We start from the raw sequence: 17,387 nt of genomic DNA, 5'->3' as shown, positions 1-17,387 counted from the left end.
TTCAATCTTTTATGTAATTCAAGGAGGAGCCGGAGGTTCAGGTTCAGGTTCCGGTAGCGGATGGGGATCTGGTTCCGGTAGCGGATGGGGATCTGGTTCCGGTAGCGGATGGGGATCTGGTTCCGGTAGCGGATGGGGATCTGGTTCCGATAGCGGCTGGGGATCTGGTTCCGGTAGCGGATGGGGATCTGGTTCCGGTAGCGGATGGGGATCTGGTTCCGGTAGGGGATGGGGATCTGGTTCCGGTAGCGGATGGGGTTCAGGTTCCGGTAGCGGCTGGGGATCTGGTTCCGGTAGCGGCTGGGGATCTGGTTCCGGTAGCGGATGGGGATCTGGTTCAGGTAGCGGCTGGGGATCTGGTTCCAGTGGACTCTCAATTGGCGGCCAATCCGGTGCCGGTGGAGCAACAGGTGGAGGGATGGGCAAGAGTAAGTAGGCCTATACGAGTATTATAACATTCAATAAATGAGCATAGCTCTGGGGAAATCGGGCTTAATGCATGTACGCTAAATGAAGTCCCTGATTAGCACGTGCAGTACACAAAGGCTTATCAGGGACGACACTTTCCGCTTATAATGGAATTTTTTATTTAAAAGAAATCTCTTCTAAACGAAAATCCAGTTTAAGCGGACCGTGTCAATCCTGAATAGGTTATGCAGACTTCACAGGCTAATCAGGTACGACATTTTAAGCACATGCACGAAGCTAAAAGTATTCAAAATCAAATTGTGTGCAAATAAAAGCACGAAGTAAAACACTGGATACTTCTCGTAAGATTATTTTGGTTCAGCGTATCAAGGATAGCAAACGGATAAAACATGAAGCTCTTGAACAACACATAACGACATCTTTTTGATTATCGTTCCAGAATACTAGACTCATCGAATAGACACCAGTTGTTCACGAGATATCGCCGACAATGATTTGCCAATGTCCACGTGGTCACCTCACTTCCCAACTACTGCTGTTCTACTATTATTACGACAACGACGGACTGTTAAACCTTTTCTAGCTAGTTCTATTTTTGTGTGTGTTCCCTAATAACTGTATTTTGATGCATGTAATTTCTGTTATTGAACGGCTTTTAAGCAATAAATAGTATGCAAAAAAGACTTCCATCTATTGTTAAAATGAAGCAGGATATTTTCAAAAACATTACTTCATTACATGTAGGAATAACGAAACTCCAGAACAAATATAATGAGAGGAGTCCTTGTTATAGTCATCTAGTCCTCCATGTTAGAAAAGTGACCGGTTGCTTATATTTACACAGAAATAAAAAATTTAAAATGCTATTAAGCCCGCACTCCGAATACACGTTACTAGTCTTCTAAAATACTTATGACATCAAACAAAAGGATACTCAATTCTGAATGCTTCCAACTTTAAACAATGTAAAATCGATGTGAATTGAATACTTCATAAACGTTTAAAACATGAAAGTGTATTTTTAAATTCCTGTTGTTGCTTTTGAAGATCATCCCTCCTAAGCAAGTTTTAAAAAAATCGCTTCTTTAATAACTTTTATATCAAAATATATTTATGTGTGCTTGTGTTACTATAATAACGATATTGTGTTAGGTTTATTTTGTGTTGCAGATCAGTATGTTAGGTTATCGTATTCGAAATCAAGTTACACAACTGTTTTGCTAAATGAACATTTAATCTTGCACGCTATCACATGTAGTAAGCCAACGGACATTCCTTTGGTGCAAGATTTGTCAATTATGATATGAGCATAGTCTAGCAAATATCGAATTTGAATCAATTTGCAGACAGATAAATGACTGTCAATACAATTGAAAAATTATTGGGAGCATGTAAACTGTCGTCTAATAACAACAACAACAGGTCTTTGAAAAAAAGACTTTGTGGAAAAACAGTGAACGATACAGATATTGTTTGTTAGTTGACCAATCACATAAAGATAATAGAGAACAGAACACAATGTAAAATATACGAGGGCTGTTACAAACATTTTGCGGAAATTATAAATTCCGTTAACCTTCGGAGATTAATAACAACTCAAACTTTTTATTTATTCTCAACATATTAATTACTTACAGATGAAAATAGTTTTGCGATACTTCGAAAATGGAATATCGAACATTACAAAAGCGTCGTGCATGAAGCGTCAAAGTAACGCAACATCTTTTACGGTGCCTTTTTAACCCCTTGATAAAAAGAACGCCAGATCACGTTACAGAGGAGCTAAATCATGCTGCGAGATATCGTAACAACGATGCGAGTCCCCGATATTATTTACATTTACAGAAGTTTCAAATATTCTAATACAGACATTTCACAACGCATCTATTTATTGCTTTGCATTCCTTGGTATGTCGCAATTAATTGTTTTGTTAAATCTACCAACAATTAATTTCTTTTATGCAATTATTCAAATTCCTTTTAAATAATAGCGGATCGTAACCAGACATGTCTTCTGAAAATGTTGAAGGCGTGTCGTTATTCCTATGCTTAACTCAAAGCAGGTAAACCACAGAAAACCAATACATAAACCAATTAATCATTGTTACAATTTGTCTGCATTATAAGAAATGAAGTTTGAAAATGTCAACGGCGAATAATAGGTACTCGGCGCAAAACTTTCATTTGATTATCAGCATTGAAGGGACCTTTTCACAGATTTTTGCATGTATTGAAGTTTGTCATTAAATGTTTTATATTGATAAATGTAAACATAGGATCTAAAAAGGTCCAGTAAAAAAAAACAAGAATAAAATTAAAGAAAGAAAAAAAGTAACCCTCTACTGAGCTCGAACCACTGACCCCTGGAATAAAATTCTATCGCTCAGACCACTCGGCCATCCATGCTTATTAAATGACTGATGTATTTTATAATTTATATAAGTAATCCTCGTATTATCACAAATTATATATTGACAGCAGAACTCTCTAAATTATTCAATCGTTTCGCGTTGCAACGCTTCATAATTTTCAGGTTTTTAAATCGTCAAAAGATGCTTAAAATGTCTACTATAGAGCATGGTAAATGTTCAATATTACTGTTTCCTTACATATATCATAACTACAACGAAAATTTGCGAATCTGAAACATTTTTATAATTTTGTCAGTTTACCAAAACGTGAAAAGGCCCCTTTAAGTCATGACTCCTATGATATGAAAGGTTTTCAGGTTCCTGCTATCATTGGGCGTGTAACCTCCTCAGCCATTATTGTTGGTGTTAATTATCAAATTAAGAACTGAAAAAAGAGTAATATTATAAATACAATATCAGGTAGGTGTACACTACAGATTCGTACAATACTCGTTTACGAAAGAAAGGAATTGTGTTTCGTTTAGCGTGTCTTTATAATAAACAGTGTACTGAGGTCAAATGCGAGTGTAATCTTATTAATATAATTTACTATTAAACCTAAAGGATTCAAACTTGCGTTAAAGTAACACACTTATGAAAGTATATAAACATAATGCTCAATTTCAGATATAATATACCAAATATGTGTAGGAACTTATCTATGCAAACACGTATGGTGAATACTCTCTGTTAACTGGGACGAAATAACATCACGAGGTTCAAATTCTGATCAAATCTACACTGATTGAGTAACTGTGTTTCATTCTGAACATTGTATTATGAACGCTTATTATTATTAACAAATTGAATACAATATTATTGAAAGAAACTGCTTTAAGTAATTTATACTGACAATAAAAAATCGACAAGTGAACCCAACCCAGAAAGACACTATATTACAAATAATTAAATAGTTCTGACATGCGGTCATCAATATAAAACGCGTGCATGTTCATTCTGAGTATATTCCAGGCCACACGAATGTGCAGCAAGGATGAGCTCAGATCAAACACTCGTGATTCACGCGTTGTATTGATGTTGCAGTTTTCCGTTAATAGCACTGCTTATTTAAACGTTAGTTGAGTAACACAATCATGTTTGATAAAAAAAAAATTCATGTGCAATAAACGAATGTTAATTTTTGTTGACGTACATACACAGACAAGGTGGGTCTTCGCTGTTTGCCAAGGCCTTTTTCAAGACGCTAGGCATAAATGGGTTAATCACTAAACACATTTCCTCGAAGTTTGTACCGTCTTATCCCATGTTTTTCAAGGCTTGCTCCCCTAAACATGTAATGCTGTATTTTACTGTACACTAGCACCTAATTCATACGTAAAAAGTATCATTAAGAGTTAAAAAGAGATGTTGTGGAAATGTTTACTTAGTTCTTAAACACCAACTGTGAGTGAATCCGGCTTATGTGCGACAATTGATGTCTTCGGGTTTTAATGCAGCACATTATAAAATATTTATATGAATTGCTATGTAATTTTGCATTTTTTAGACAGAAGTTAATGACCAGAAAAGAAAATATATGACATGAATGGTTATTTGCAATTAAAACTTTACATTAAATCCGTCTTGATATCATACGTTGACATAATAAGCATGTCTTCGCCAAAAAATGTGTTCGTTAAATGTACTTCTTTAAAAATTTAATGTCAGTTTTAAAAAGTTGATTGCTGTTCAACATATGCAAATTAGTTGTCTTTACTTGATAAGAAAAAGATTTTTGACAGAAATGAATATTTTTGGGGAAAAAAATTAAATGTGCGGATGTCTTCAAAAGTGCAACCAGTTACGAGTCATTGTTTTAAAGAGCATTAAAAATATGAGATTGTAAAAATATGTTGTTTAAATGTCTTAATTAAAACCATTTTATTATATACTTAAGCTAAAACTATTCTTTACCAGTTTAGTTGTGTACTTTAGTTCAAAATTAAATGTCAAATATCTAAACAAATAGCGTAATAGTTGAAAAACCCTTTACGAGACAGTAATATAATTTAAGAACAAATACACGTACTAGTATTACTACTAGGAATAATTATGTGAAGGACTTAAAGGAGGGTTACATTTAACTGAAAATATAACTTTTATTACAATGAGATGATTTGTTTCGTCTTTTTTACGATTTGATCGTATCTGTAAACCATTTACGAGCCACCAGTTACGAGTCACGAAACATAGCAAAAATGTCTTTTACCCATTATTTCCAGTCAATACAATATATTCGGATAAATAACGTCATATTTGAGTAATATATGACGTCAGAACATAAAATCGACCATTGTGTTAACGTAGTTTCCAAAATAGAAAAATAACGCAGTTTTTTTTAAATTATTTTTTAATTTGATTTTCATATTTATATCTAGATTATATTTGATATTTTTGTACATTATATGAAAAAAAGGATAAAGAAACATGAAAGATTTAATAATGTTTATTAAATAATTGCCTATTTTATTTTGTGTCCCGTAAATGGTAATTTTGTCCCGTAACTGGTTAAGTTTTGATGCAATTATACTGCATATTGAACGTTTACAACAAATTGTTTCATGTTTACATGTACATGCAAGGGATATTTTAAGATAATACAATACAATTATTCAATTATCATGTTACAAATTGACGTATTTATAGCAATAATAAGAAAAATGTAAATTACATACAATTTCTTTTACTGGTTAATTAAAACTCGAATTTTGAGTTAACTGTCACATATGTACTCATAAAAATTTTGATTTTAGTCACAAATATACAATTGATTCATAAAATAAACGAAAATAACAAATAGTTAAAACTTTATTTTTCTCTAAACGTATTGTGTTAATGTCGTACTTAAGGCGGATCGAGTGCATAACTAAGTGAACACCAGTACTGATGTTCGCTAAGTACTGATGCTCGCTTAGTTGTGGTCAAACAGGTAAGCCAGTAAAAGTGTGAGTTTGCATAATGCCCGAAGTATTTGTGTTTGTGTGTTTATTGTGTGTTTGTGACAGCACTCGACACTTCAATGGTTAAATTACTAGGCTTTCGAAAGTTGGGACACATTTTGAATTTTAGCCGCGTTTAGAGAAATTTAGTTGCTACTAAACTATTGTTAAATGTCGGTGTAGTCTTGTGCTGTGGGTGCAGATGGGAGCGTATTCAACGGCGGGAATATAACCAGTATTTTATGGTTACCACCAACCAAACGTGGCATACAAACATGTTAACATAAACAGCATTGACATTGTCAATTGCATGAGCAAACCCGTCATGGGTAGAAAGCATCTTAACACGTGTATTCCAATTAGTATGGCCATTTTGGCTATTTGAAAGACAGGTTAGTTTAACATTTTGAATATAATGTTGACAGTATTTGATAACTCAAAACGGTGTTTAACAATTCTACTATTACGATATATAAAAAGAGAATATCTACCTTACTCGCAATAAACCGGTGCGCTGCATGCGTTTTGTTTAACATTCAGTAATATCTTGCAACAGTTTAAGGGAACCCGTTCTTTTCTATTGATGTTGTGCTTCCCCAGACTTCATCCCCTCACTTTGACAAAAAATCGATATAATATGTTCATATATATTATATCAGAATTTTGTGTCAAAGTGATGAAAAATGTTGTTTTATGACATACTGATAGTGTTTCAGTGAATTTGCCACGCGCCCAACACCTTTGGACTTCACATGCATAATTAAAATTTCTCCTTCGAGAGCGTTAACCAAGTGACAAATGGTTTCATGTTTTAATCAAATTCCTTACATAAGATGAATAAAATATTCACGCCTTTAAGTGCTTTACCATACAGATATCCTTGGTTCAAAGTTAAGTTGACAGTATAATTTAAAACCGAGATTAATGAAATCATTTACCATATCTTTTAGTTAACCATCATATGTCCAATTTTCGGGAAATAACAATCGACAGCGTTTTCAACAACAAAACATATCAAAAGCAATGTTATATCGTCAATATTCTTACCAGATGAACTGTTTTCTTGCAAACACAGTTCGAAATCTACAAACAATTATCATAATAATGTTGGCATTACTTACCATTGACGTTATCCAAATTCCTTAGCCAAGATATTCCGAAAAAGAGCATTGTTTGACCAACGATTTAACATTTTTGTATATATATTTTTTTAATTACTTTAACTTACAAGAGGGCCATGATGGCCCTGTATCGCTCCACTGTTTTTTCTTTGCGAAAAAAACGTGTAATGCGCATGGGTTGAAATGTACTCAAGCATGTGACTTTCTCTTTCTATCCCTCGTCCCACTGGGCGCTTACAGTTGGAAGGGTGAGCATTTTTATATATGGAAAAAGTTACTACCGTGTTAACTAAACAGACAAAAAAGCCTCGGAATTGTTGCACAGGTCCTTTGCTTATAACGTAGGTACATTTATCTCTTCAAAAGATATTGTCGTTCTTTCTATTTCACATATTTTTAGATGCTGAAGATCAAATCTACGCATTTGATTTGAAACAGATTCACAAGACCCATAGGAATCAAAATGCCTTAACCCTTTACTAAACAACACATTTTGGACTTTCCCAATTTGAAAGAGGTTGCAGACGTCAATTGAATTAAAATGGAATATGAAGGAAATGATCAGGTAGGGTAGAAATAATTGTGATAAAAGGAGAAATTACTCATCGACCCACACATCCCTAAGACCAACAGGCCTGAGAATATTATGATAATCTAAAGATTATTTCTTTAAATTTATAAATGTATTTAATTAAGTAATACATTTGACTTCTAAGATCAATTCATAACTTATATTAAGAAAATTATAAAATGGTCAGAAATATATATGGATTGTTGGGCAATTGACAATCATTTCAACAATTCATGATCAGTCGCGATTCACAAATGGAACAATGAATCATTAGTCATTAAAAAGCAGCATATACGATAGTTAAGAACATTGCACTTCATTAATTTCAACACCTTCTGTTGGATACAAAGTTTGAGTTTACCGTGCAGTATCATATATTGACTTTCCTTGAAATAATTATATCATGTTCATGGAAGTTGTGTTTTTAAAATCAATAATATATTATTAAACTGGTTTTAACACTACAAAAAAGACATGAAATTAACATGTCATCCAAAATATTTTCATCCGGATATATGGTCACTTTCGACATATTTAAATAAAACCTGACTTTTTTCAGTTTATAAGAAAAACATTCATAACACATGTTCTCACTTCAATGCCTTTGTAAGCAGTCATCATCTGACCTAAAATGGAACTAAATGACAGGGTTTTATCTCATGTTTACAAGATGTTGATGTTGTCGTTGGTCACAGCCAAACGGCCGCAGTAATCTCCACTGGAAAACGTCATATGTTCAGTTTTGTGACCCCCGGGGCCGGATCAAATTTGAGCCCAGGGGAATATTTGACTAAATTTGGTAGAGGACTATTAGATATCACTACATACCAAATTTTGTAGCCCTAGGCTCTATAATTAAGGACAAGAAGATTTTTAAAGTTTGCACAAAATAGGCCTTATTTAAGCATATGTTCATTTTTGTGACCCCTGGGGCAAGGTCAAATTTGTTCCTAGGAGCATAATTTGAACAAACTAAGTAGAGAACTATTAGATGTCACTACCTACCGAATTTGGTAGAAATCGGCAAAATGGTTATGGACAAGAAGATTTTTATAGTTTGCACAATATGGGCCCAATATAAGCATATGTTCAATTTTGTGACCCCTGGGGAACGGTCAAATTTGATTCCAGGGGCTTAATTTGAACAAACTTGGTACAGGACTATACGATGTCATTACATACCCAATTTGGTAGCCCTATGCCATACGTATATGGACAAGAAGATTTTTAAAGTTTGCACAAAATCGGCCTTTTATAAGCAAATTTTCGATTTTTTGACCCCCCAGGGCAGGGTCAAATTTGACCCCAGGGGCATAATTTGAACAAACTTGGTAGAGGACTATAAGATGTCACTACATAGCAAATTTGGTAGCCCTAGGCCCAATGGTTATGGACGAGAAGATTTTTTAAGTTTTCACAAAATAGGCCTTATATTAGCAAATTTTCAATTTTTGGACCCCCCGGAGAAGGGTCAAAGTTGACCCCAGGGGCATAATTTGAACAAACCTGGAAGAGGACTATAAGATGTCACTACATTCCAAATTTGGTAGCCCTTGGCACAATGGTTATGAACAAGAAGATTTTTAAAGTTTTCACAAAATAGGCCTAATATAAGCAAATGTTCAATTTTTTAACCCCCGGGGCAGGGTCAAATTTGACCCCAGGGGCATAATTTGAACAAACTCGGTAGAGGACTATAAGATGTCACTACATAGCAAATTTGGTAGCCCTAGGCCCAATGGTTATGGAAAAGAAGATTTATAAAGTTTGTACAAAATAGGCCTTATATAAGCAAATTTTCAATTTTTTGACCCCCCGGGGCAGGGTCAAATTTGATCCCAGGGGCATAATTTGAACAAATTTGAAAGAGGTTCACCACAGGAACATTCCTGAGAAATTTCATCAGATTTGGACCAGTAGTTTAGGAGAAGAAGATGTTTAAAGAAAAAGTTAACGCACGCACGCACGGACGCACGCACGCACACACGACGGACACAGGACCATGACATAAGCCCCGCTGGCCTTTGGCCAGTGGAGCTAAAAATTAATCTTGAATGCAACATTTATTTAACCACATTCAACCAAAGTACATTTTTATCCTTTGTATCAATATATGTTTTGCTTTGAGGTAGTCCGACCTGCATCTGTGGCAGACAATTGAAAGACAAGCTTTTCCTGTATTAAATGTTTATTAATAATGAAATGATGTTTGGGCAATGAGTGGATACATAAATATGGGTCGTGCTCTGTGAAAAAAGGGTTTAATGCATGTGCATTAAGTGTCATCCCAGTGCAGTCCGCACAGGGTTATCAGGGACGACACTTTTATTTTATTTTTCGTTAAATTTTATTCTATTCATAGCAAAAATCTAGTCTAGGCGGGAAGTGTCGTCCCTAGTTAGCCTGTGCGGACTGCACAGGCTAATCTGGGACGACACTTTACGCACATTTATTAAACATTCTTTTCACAGAGCCTCGCTCATATGTTTTATTGCTCGATACAAAAGCATGGTCCACCAAGGCATGTGCTTCAGGTTTTCTATGCGCCACTAATTATACTTATCTATATTCGACACACTGTTTTCTTTATGTCAAATTGTTTATAGAATCTTCGTATTAAACATTGACTGAAGAGAATATCCAATATTTTCATAGTGTTTATTTAATCTAACCTTAACATTCAGGATAGATAATGTACACTATTTATCTGAAAATACATGAGGCTCACAGTTTAATATCTAAAAATAAATTATTTACACATCTATATATCTTGAAATATTTTATATATAATTGACAACTCGTTGTCTCTGGAAAATTAAATTTTTACATGTCCATGTCTCTCGAAATCATAGTTTGTACACATCTAGTTTTCAAAAATATAATATGTACACATTTATGTCTGCATACATGTTCCTTTTACGCATTCTGTCTCTGCAAATATATAACACACATATCTATAAAACGGTAAATTGATTGCGTACACATCTATATATCTGGAAATGTATATTTTCCACACATCTATATCTAGAAATGTGTTAAATACTTATATATATTCGAAAATAAAATATGTAAATATTTATATTTATAAATATATTATTTTTACGTCTTAATGTCTGAAAATATAGCGTGTACGTATTGTATATACATATTTAAGCATATGTTTTACATATTATTTAAATGCATGCTAAAATCATATAGTAAAACCGAGATAATTTAGTACACATGCGTAACTTTCTGATGTAAACAGTCTATGATTGTACATACGGTGTTAAGAAATGTATCAAAACTATTTAATCCGCGTCGTGCGAAAATATGTATTATGCCATGAGCGGCCAGCGTAGCTCCAGACCAGCCTGCGTGTTCGCACAGTTTTGTCAGGAGCTACACTGTCCGCTATTAAGTCACGCAAGGTTTCCTGGCCTCGTTAGCGGAAATACTGACTCCTCATAAGATAATATGGATGCAGAGGCATATCTAAAACTTCACTGTTCGGATATTTCCTAAGGCACATGCGCACTACGCGGCCTATGAATATTTTATTCCTTCAAAACAAGATTACAAAGGACTATATCACCTTTATTGAATATACAACATCATTTACACGAAATAGGTCAAAGCGACACATTATATAAATGCCTTAATGCCCATATAATTCTGGGTAGGCTATGTTCCTTTTTGTGTCGCTCATTGCTAAAAAAGAAATTGAAATAAACATAAGTTTACATGTGATTGTGCATTGCCGTTGCAAGATGACATAAACTGGGGTCGTATTTACATGGCACGCCTTATGCATCCCTTTCCTCGATGCGCCGTTCAGTGTTTTTTAATCTACACATGGATGTTCATATTAAATCGCAATAAAGTTCTATGTAAATTTAACCGATAGGACTGCGACGCACCTCATGTATTTGTTTCACAGTGCAAATAAAGCGCAACCGCTAACAAGAGAAAGCCTTTGATCATTATGTCATATATTAATAATAAGATGTCATAAGCCTTTTTAACTAATTTACGGCGTTCCGTCTGCGTTAAAATGTTTTCTCAGTCGGATGCAGGGAGTGTATATAAGGTTCTGATTCCCAAACCACGGTGCATTCGCCATTCTTCCTCAAGCAAGGTAAGTTGAACATTCATACTGATAGAAAGTTTTTAAAACGTGCATCGAAATTAAGAATATACTATCAACGCGGCAACGGAGCGAAATAAAGAATATACTATTAACGAAATACACTTTTTTTAACTTTACCTAAATAACAAATACATGTATACACATATTACGATATTTTCTGTTGTTTACTACTGAACTTTTAGCTATTAAGAAACAGTCGCTAGCATTAAATGAGATTATTTATGTATTAACAAATGTACAAACTCAAATAAAAACAATAAACTGCAGACAGTTTTTTAAACACTCATTACACACAACTGTATCTGTGAAACATAAACCTTAATTCTGCTATAACATTAGATTTGTGTGAAAGAGATCGTTTTCTTTACAAATTTTAAAGAAGTTGTTCATAATTTGGAAAAATGACAATTATAAACGTGTCATAATTTCAGAAAAGACTGTATACATTATATTCAAACAAGAGAAGTAACATTCCTGACATAAACAACGTTACAAATATATGTTACTTTGTAATAATCATCTATCGAAATCGGACGAAAAAATCATCGTTTCAACGTTCTCATTCAATAATTTAACAAAAACCTGTATAACAGTTTTAGCAGTTAAATAACCATGCACCAACAAAGGTCTGAGTGATGTAGTGGTGCTTCTATAGAACCCGGACTCCAAACTCAGTCACTTTTAGTTTTTGTACTTTTTCTTAATTTTATTATTATTAAACAATATAACAATTTGTAACCACAGGTGGTTAGTGTGTGGCTATGATAATAATTAGTAAAACATCATTTTGAATGAAAAATAATCTAATTATAACAAAAAATCAACCTCTTTGGAAAATAAATTCACTATTTAATGTATATATAATGTATATATATATATATATAACAAGGGACTAGTATTCAACTCAAACTCACCCGAAAACTTGGGTGCATCGCTGTGAGCAGCCATAACTTCATCAAATGTGCAGCGATTTCCATGAACTGGGTCTTATTCAACGCAGAAATGAATTTCCTTTCTGGAAATGTACATATCTTGTAATATTTGCCAAATGCTGGGTCAATGCTTAAGAAATAAAACGATACAAAACTCGCAACAAGATATATTTCCAGAAAGGAAATTAATTTCTGCGTTGAAAAAGACCATGTTCATGGAAATCCCTGCACAAAATTATAAAGTTATTGCTGTTCAAAGCGATGCATCCTGTTTTCGGGTGATTTTGAGTTGAAAACCTTGTTATATATATATATATATATTTGATAATGATTTTTTTTCTGAAAGTTGATTTTTCGTTATAATTTGATTATTTTTCATTCAAAATGATGTTTTTACTAATTAATATCATATCCACACGCTAACCATCTGTTTTTGTAACTAAACTCATTTAATGAAACTTTCGAACGCTACGACAACATTTGAACAAGTCTCTCTTGAACAAGAATAAATCCAATCACATGTGTGTGTTTTGATAATCACTGCTTAAAAGTGATTTTTTTCTGTCACAGAATAGTCCGACAAAGTTTATGTTGACATTAATAACTGTCAAAACATAAACTCATTTCTCATACTGAACAAACCCCATGAATTATGATTTTTGTATCTGCAGACAATCAAAGATGAACGCTTTCTTGTTGACAGCACTTTTTGTCAGCACCGTCACTGCCATTGGTAAAGGTAGGCAAACAGTTTTTATATTCAATATGTTACCATCTTAATTCGGCCTCAAAACTCAATATATTAAATGTTTTCTTCTTTCGATAAACCTAATATTGTTATTAATAGTTTTCACTAGAAACGTTTATTTAACATTTAATCCATATAAGAAGTGAATAGTTTATGATGGTTTTTGTTCAAACTGTAAAGATATGCATAAAATAATTTAAACAGTTTAAGCGAAGTATAACTGACTTGGCAAGTACTGCACACAGCGTCAATTCGATATTTAGAAAAGTAATTTTGATAGCTGAAGGAGAAGTATGCTGTCTTACTCTTCTAAATAAACAGCCTTGAGTATATACGACCTGCTAACTTAATGGGCCGCGGTCTTAATAAACAGCCTTGAGTATATACGACCTGCTAACTTAATGGGCCGCGGTCTTAATAAACAGCCTTGAGTATACACGACCTGCTAACTTAATGGGCCGCGGTCTTAATAAACAGCCTTGAGTATACACGACCTGCTAACTTAATGGGCCGCGGTCTTAATAAACAGCCTTGAGTATACACGACCTGCTAACTTAATGGGCCGCGGTCTTAATAAACAGCCTTGAGTATACACGACCTGCTAACTTAATGGGCCGCGGTCTTAATAAACAGCCTTGAGTATACACGACCTGCTAACTTAATGGGCCGCGGTCTTAATAAACAGCCTTGAGTATACACGACCTGCTAACTTAATGGGCCGCGGTCTTAATAAACAGCCTTGAGTATATAGTCCACATACTAGGCTAATCAGGGAGGAAACTTTCCGCCTACACTTGATTTTGGTTTTAATAAGACTTCATGTAAAACATGTAAAACATAAAAATCAACATTAAAGCGACAAGTGTCGTCATAAATAAGCCAGTGCGGACTGTAGGGGCTAATCTGGGACTACGCTTTGCGCTTATGCATAAAGTCCAGTTTTCCCAAAGCGAGGCTAATTTTATATGTTCTTTGCCAAGAAAAATCATGAAGTTCTGTATAAGCATGCGAGATGAGAGCGTATAGTCTTTCATGTGTTCCAGTATTCCCATCGACGCGTCAGTCTAATCGTATAATTATTACAATTCTTGGACTTAAAATCATGAGAAAGAAAAAAACTTTTGCATACTGCTGACATTTCCGATTACTGCGATACAAACCAGACATTTCTGCAAGACATTAAGGTATCCATTAAGATGTACCGGTAATGGAGGCGTATTGAAAAGAAACTAGGATATATTTCAAACAAAGCTATTTACTACGAACTTTAACGTACATTAAGAAATATGTAACATATTTTTGGACTGCCAACCGGGAGCGGCTTGTCGTGATCGCAGTAGCTCTTCTGAAGATGTTTTCACGTAATTCAAATGTAAATTTAAAGTCGGATACATTTCTTAAATGATCTCAACTACTAGGATCATAATTAACTGGTCCCCCGTTGAATATAACCGTTGACTTCGTTGACTATAATATACAACAGGTACAGGCTAATGTATCGGCAATTTTAATTGGATAACGCGAAGACCAATCGGTAGCGCCTATATAGAGAGTAGCGAAAGATAAGGGAAGGTAACCAATCTAGGATCATAAATACTAAGAAGTATTATCTAATAAGAGGTATTATTAAAGGCACAAAAACAACATCGCTTAAAAATATATGTAAGGTATTCATATCATAACAGTAAATCAACCCATAATTCATATTGTAGGCGGCTGGAGTTCTGGTGCCGGATGGGGATCTGGTTCTGGAAGCGGATGGGGATCTGGTTCCGGAAGCGGCTGGGGATCTGGTTCCGGTAGCGGCTGGGGATCTGGTTCAGGTAGCGGATGGGGATCTGGTTCCGGAAGCGGCTGGGGATCTGGAACAGGTAGCGGATTGGGGTCTGATTCTGGTAGCGGATGGGGATCTGGTTCCGGTAGCGGCTGGGGATCTGGTTCCATTAGCGGCTGGGGACCTAGTACCGATAGCGGTTCGGGATCTGGTTCCGGTAGCGGCTGGGGATCTGGTTCCGCTAGCGGCTGGGTATCTGGTTCCGGCACTGGTGGCGCAGGATCCGGGGTTGGTCAAGGTGGATGGGGAGGTCAGACCGGATCGAGCGGCGGTGGCTCATGGGGTGGCCAAGGTGGTATAACTGGAGGCTCGACAGGCGGATGGGGAACAGGTGGTGGGGCTGGGGGCTGGGGAAGCAGCACTGGCGGTGGCAGTTGGGGTGGAAACGCTGGCGGTTCAGCGGGCGTCAAAATCTTAATTACTGGAGCTCCATCCGGAGGTCAAAGCGGACCTGCTGCTGACGGCTCATCTGGAGGAGCATCCTTCTCTGGATCTGGTTCAAGTAGCGGTTTCTTCAGCAGATCAACAGGTGGTCCTGCTCCTTCCGGTCCAATCAGTGGCCCAGTTTCCGGAGGCCCATCGGGAGGCGGATTTTTCTCAGGATCAGCTTCAGGCGGCGGATTCTTTAGCGGCGGTTCCGGTCCTTCAGGTCCAGGTCCTTTTGTAGGCGGTCCCTCTGCCGGTGGATCTACAGGCGGTTTTGCTCCTTCCGGTCCAATCGGCAGTCCAGTTTCAGGAGGCTCATCAGGAGGCGGATTTTTCTCAGGATCAACTTCAGGCGGCGGATTCTTTAGCGGCGGTTCCGGTCCTTCCGGTCAAGGTTCTTTTACAGGCGGTCCCTCTGCCGGTGGATCCTCTGGTTTTGGAGGAGAGTTTGGCGGCGGCTTCAGCATTTCAGGCGGCGGTTCTGGCGGAGCTGGCCGCGGAGGAGTCGGTAAAAGTAAGCGTCAAATAACACGTTGTTTACACAATGTAATTATCAGCGTCTGAATTAGTGTCCAATAACACATCAATTGCATAAAGTTAAAGTATGCGTCTAATAATACATTGTAAAAATACCGAAAAGGTAAACGACAAATAACAATTTTATCAGATCAGGTTTACAAAAGAGCAATACAGAAAGGTGTTCCATAAATTAAAACGCTTTGAGTTCTTCGTGCTTTAAGCTGATATCTAAATTCACAAATACATGTGTGCCTGTTGAGTCGGGAATCATTTTTTATCGTATTCACGTATACATTTTCAGCAAAACACACACAAACATGGCTGATCAATGAAACCTTTAAATATTTATCGGTTGCAATAATGTTCTATTTCAGAATACTAGACTGTTCAAATAGACGCAAGTTGTTCACGAAATATCAACGACAATTAAATGCCGATGTCTACTTGGACCAACTCTCATTACCCGACCACGACGATGGATTGTTCAACCGACGAGATTTTCTGCCCTCTTTAGCTTATTGCTTTTCATTGCAATGGCTTTTGAATTGTTTTCCCGTATACCCACTTTGATGCATATATATTCCAACCTTTTATCGCAATAAATTATTTCTCGAAAATATCTTGCTTTTTGGAAAATGTCATTTACAACTATGCATTCGAATGTTAAGAAGATGTGATCGTATCTAAGTCTAAAACAACAGAATTTCTTGCAATCATTATCAACACAATCATTTGAGTCGCGTTCTAAGAAAACTAGGCATAATGCATGTGAATTAAGTGTAGTCCCAGATTAGCCTGTGCAGTCCGCACAGGCTTATTAGGGACGACACTTTCCGTCTTAATTGGATTTTTGCTAAGAAGAGACTTTATTTAAACGAAAAATGTCATAAAAGCGGAAAGTGTCGTCCCTGATTAGCCTGTGCGAACTGCAAACGATCAAACTTTCCTTTGGTACCTGATATACCAGCGTAAAAAGCGCTGAGAAAAGTAGTATACGACCTGGGTATAAAAAACACGTTTTACGAAAAATGGAACGAACCACCTTTTTTTGACTTATGGAACGAACATCGTTTTATACGAAAACTCAAAGCGCTAATAGCTGAGAAAGACTTTTGTCGATAAAGACTTTCAGCAAGTGAAATATTTATGTACTTTAATGTTGATATTAATACATTTGAATAAAGACGATCTTATAGTATATCATTATTAAAAAGTTAATCAAGTATGGGCATAGACTGTACTTTCAAGAAATACTTTGAACCTGGTATTTTATAGATTTCTTACTGCACGATAAGACCAAATTACATACGATAATCCTACAAACAGGT

At 35.8% G+C, this 17,387-nt stretch overlaps 1 protein-coding gene across 1 annotated transcript in view; it reads left to right on the top strand.

Moving 5' to 3' along the window:
* LOC127839085 (fibroin heavy chain-like) overlaps positions 1-17,387 on the top strand; it is a 278,358-nt gene that overhangs the window by 29,757 nt on the left and 231,214 nt on the right. The window contains exon 9 of the mRNA XM_052367276.1: positions 24-143. Coding sequence (XP_052223236.1) covers positions 24-143 — 120 coding nt within the window. The remainder of the gene's footprint in view (positions 1-23; positions 144-17,387) is intronic.

Source organism: Dreissena polymorpha, chromosome 7, assembly GCF_020536995.1.
Source record: "Dreissena polymorpha isolate Duluth1 chromosome 7, UMN_Dpol_1.0, whole genome shotgun sequence".
Classification (NCBI taxonomy): domain Eukaryota; kingdom Metazoa; phylum Mollusca; class Bivalvia; order Myida; family Dreissenidae; genus Dreissena; species Dreissena polymorpha.
This window is presented reverse-complemented; position numbering and strand designations above follow the sequence as displayed.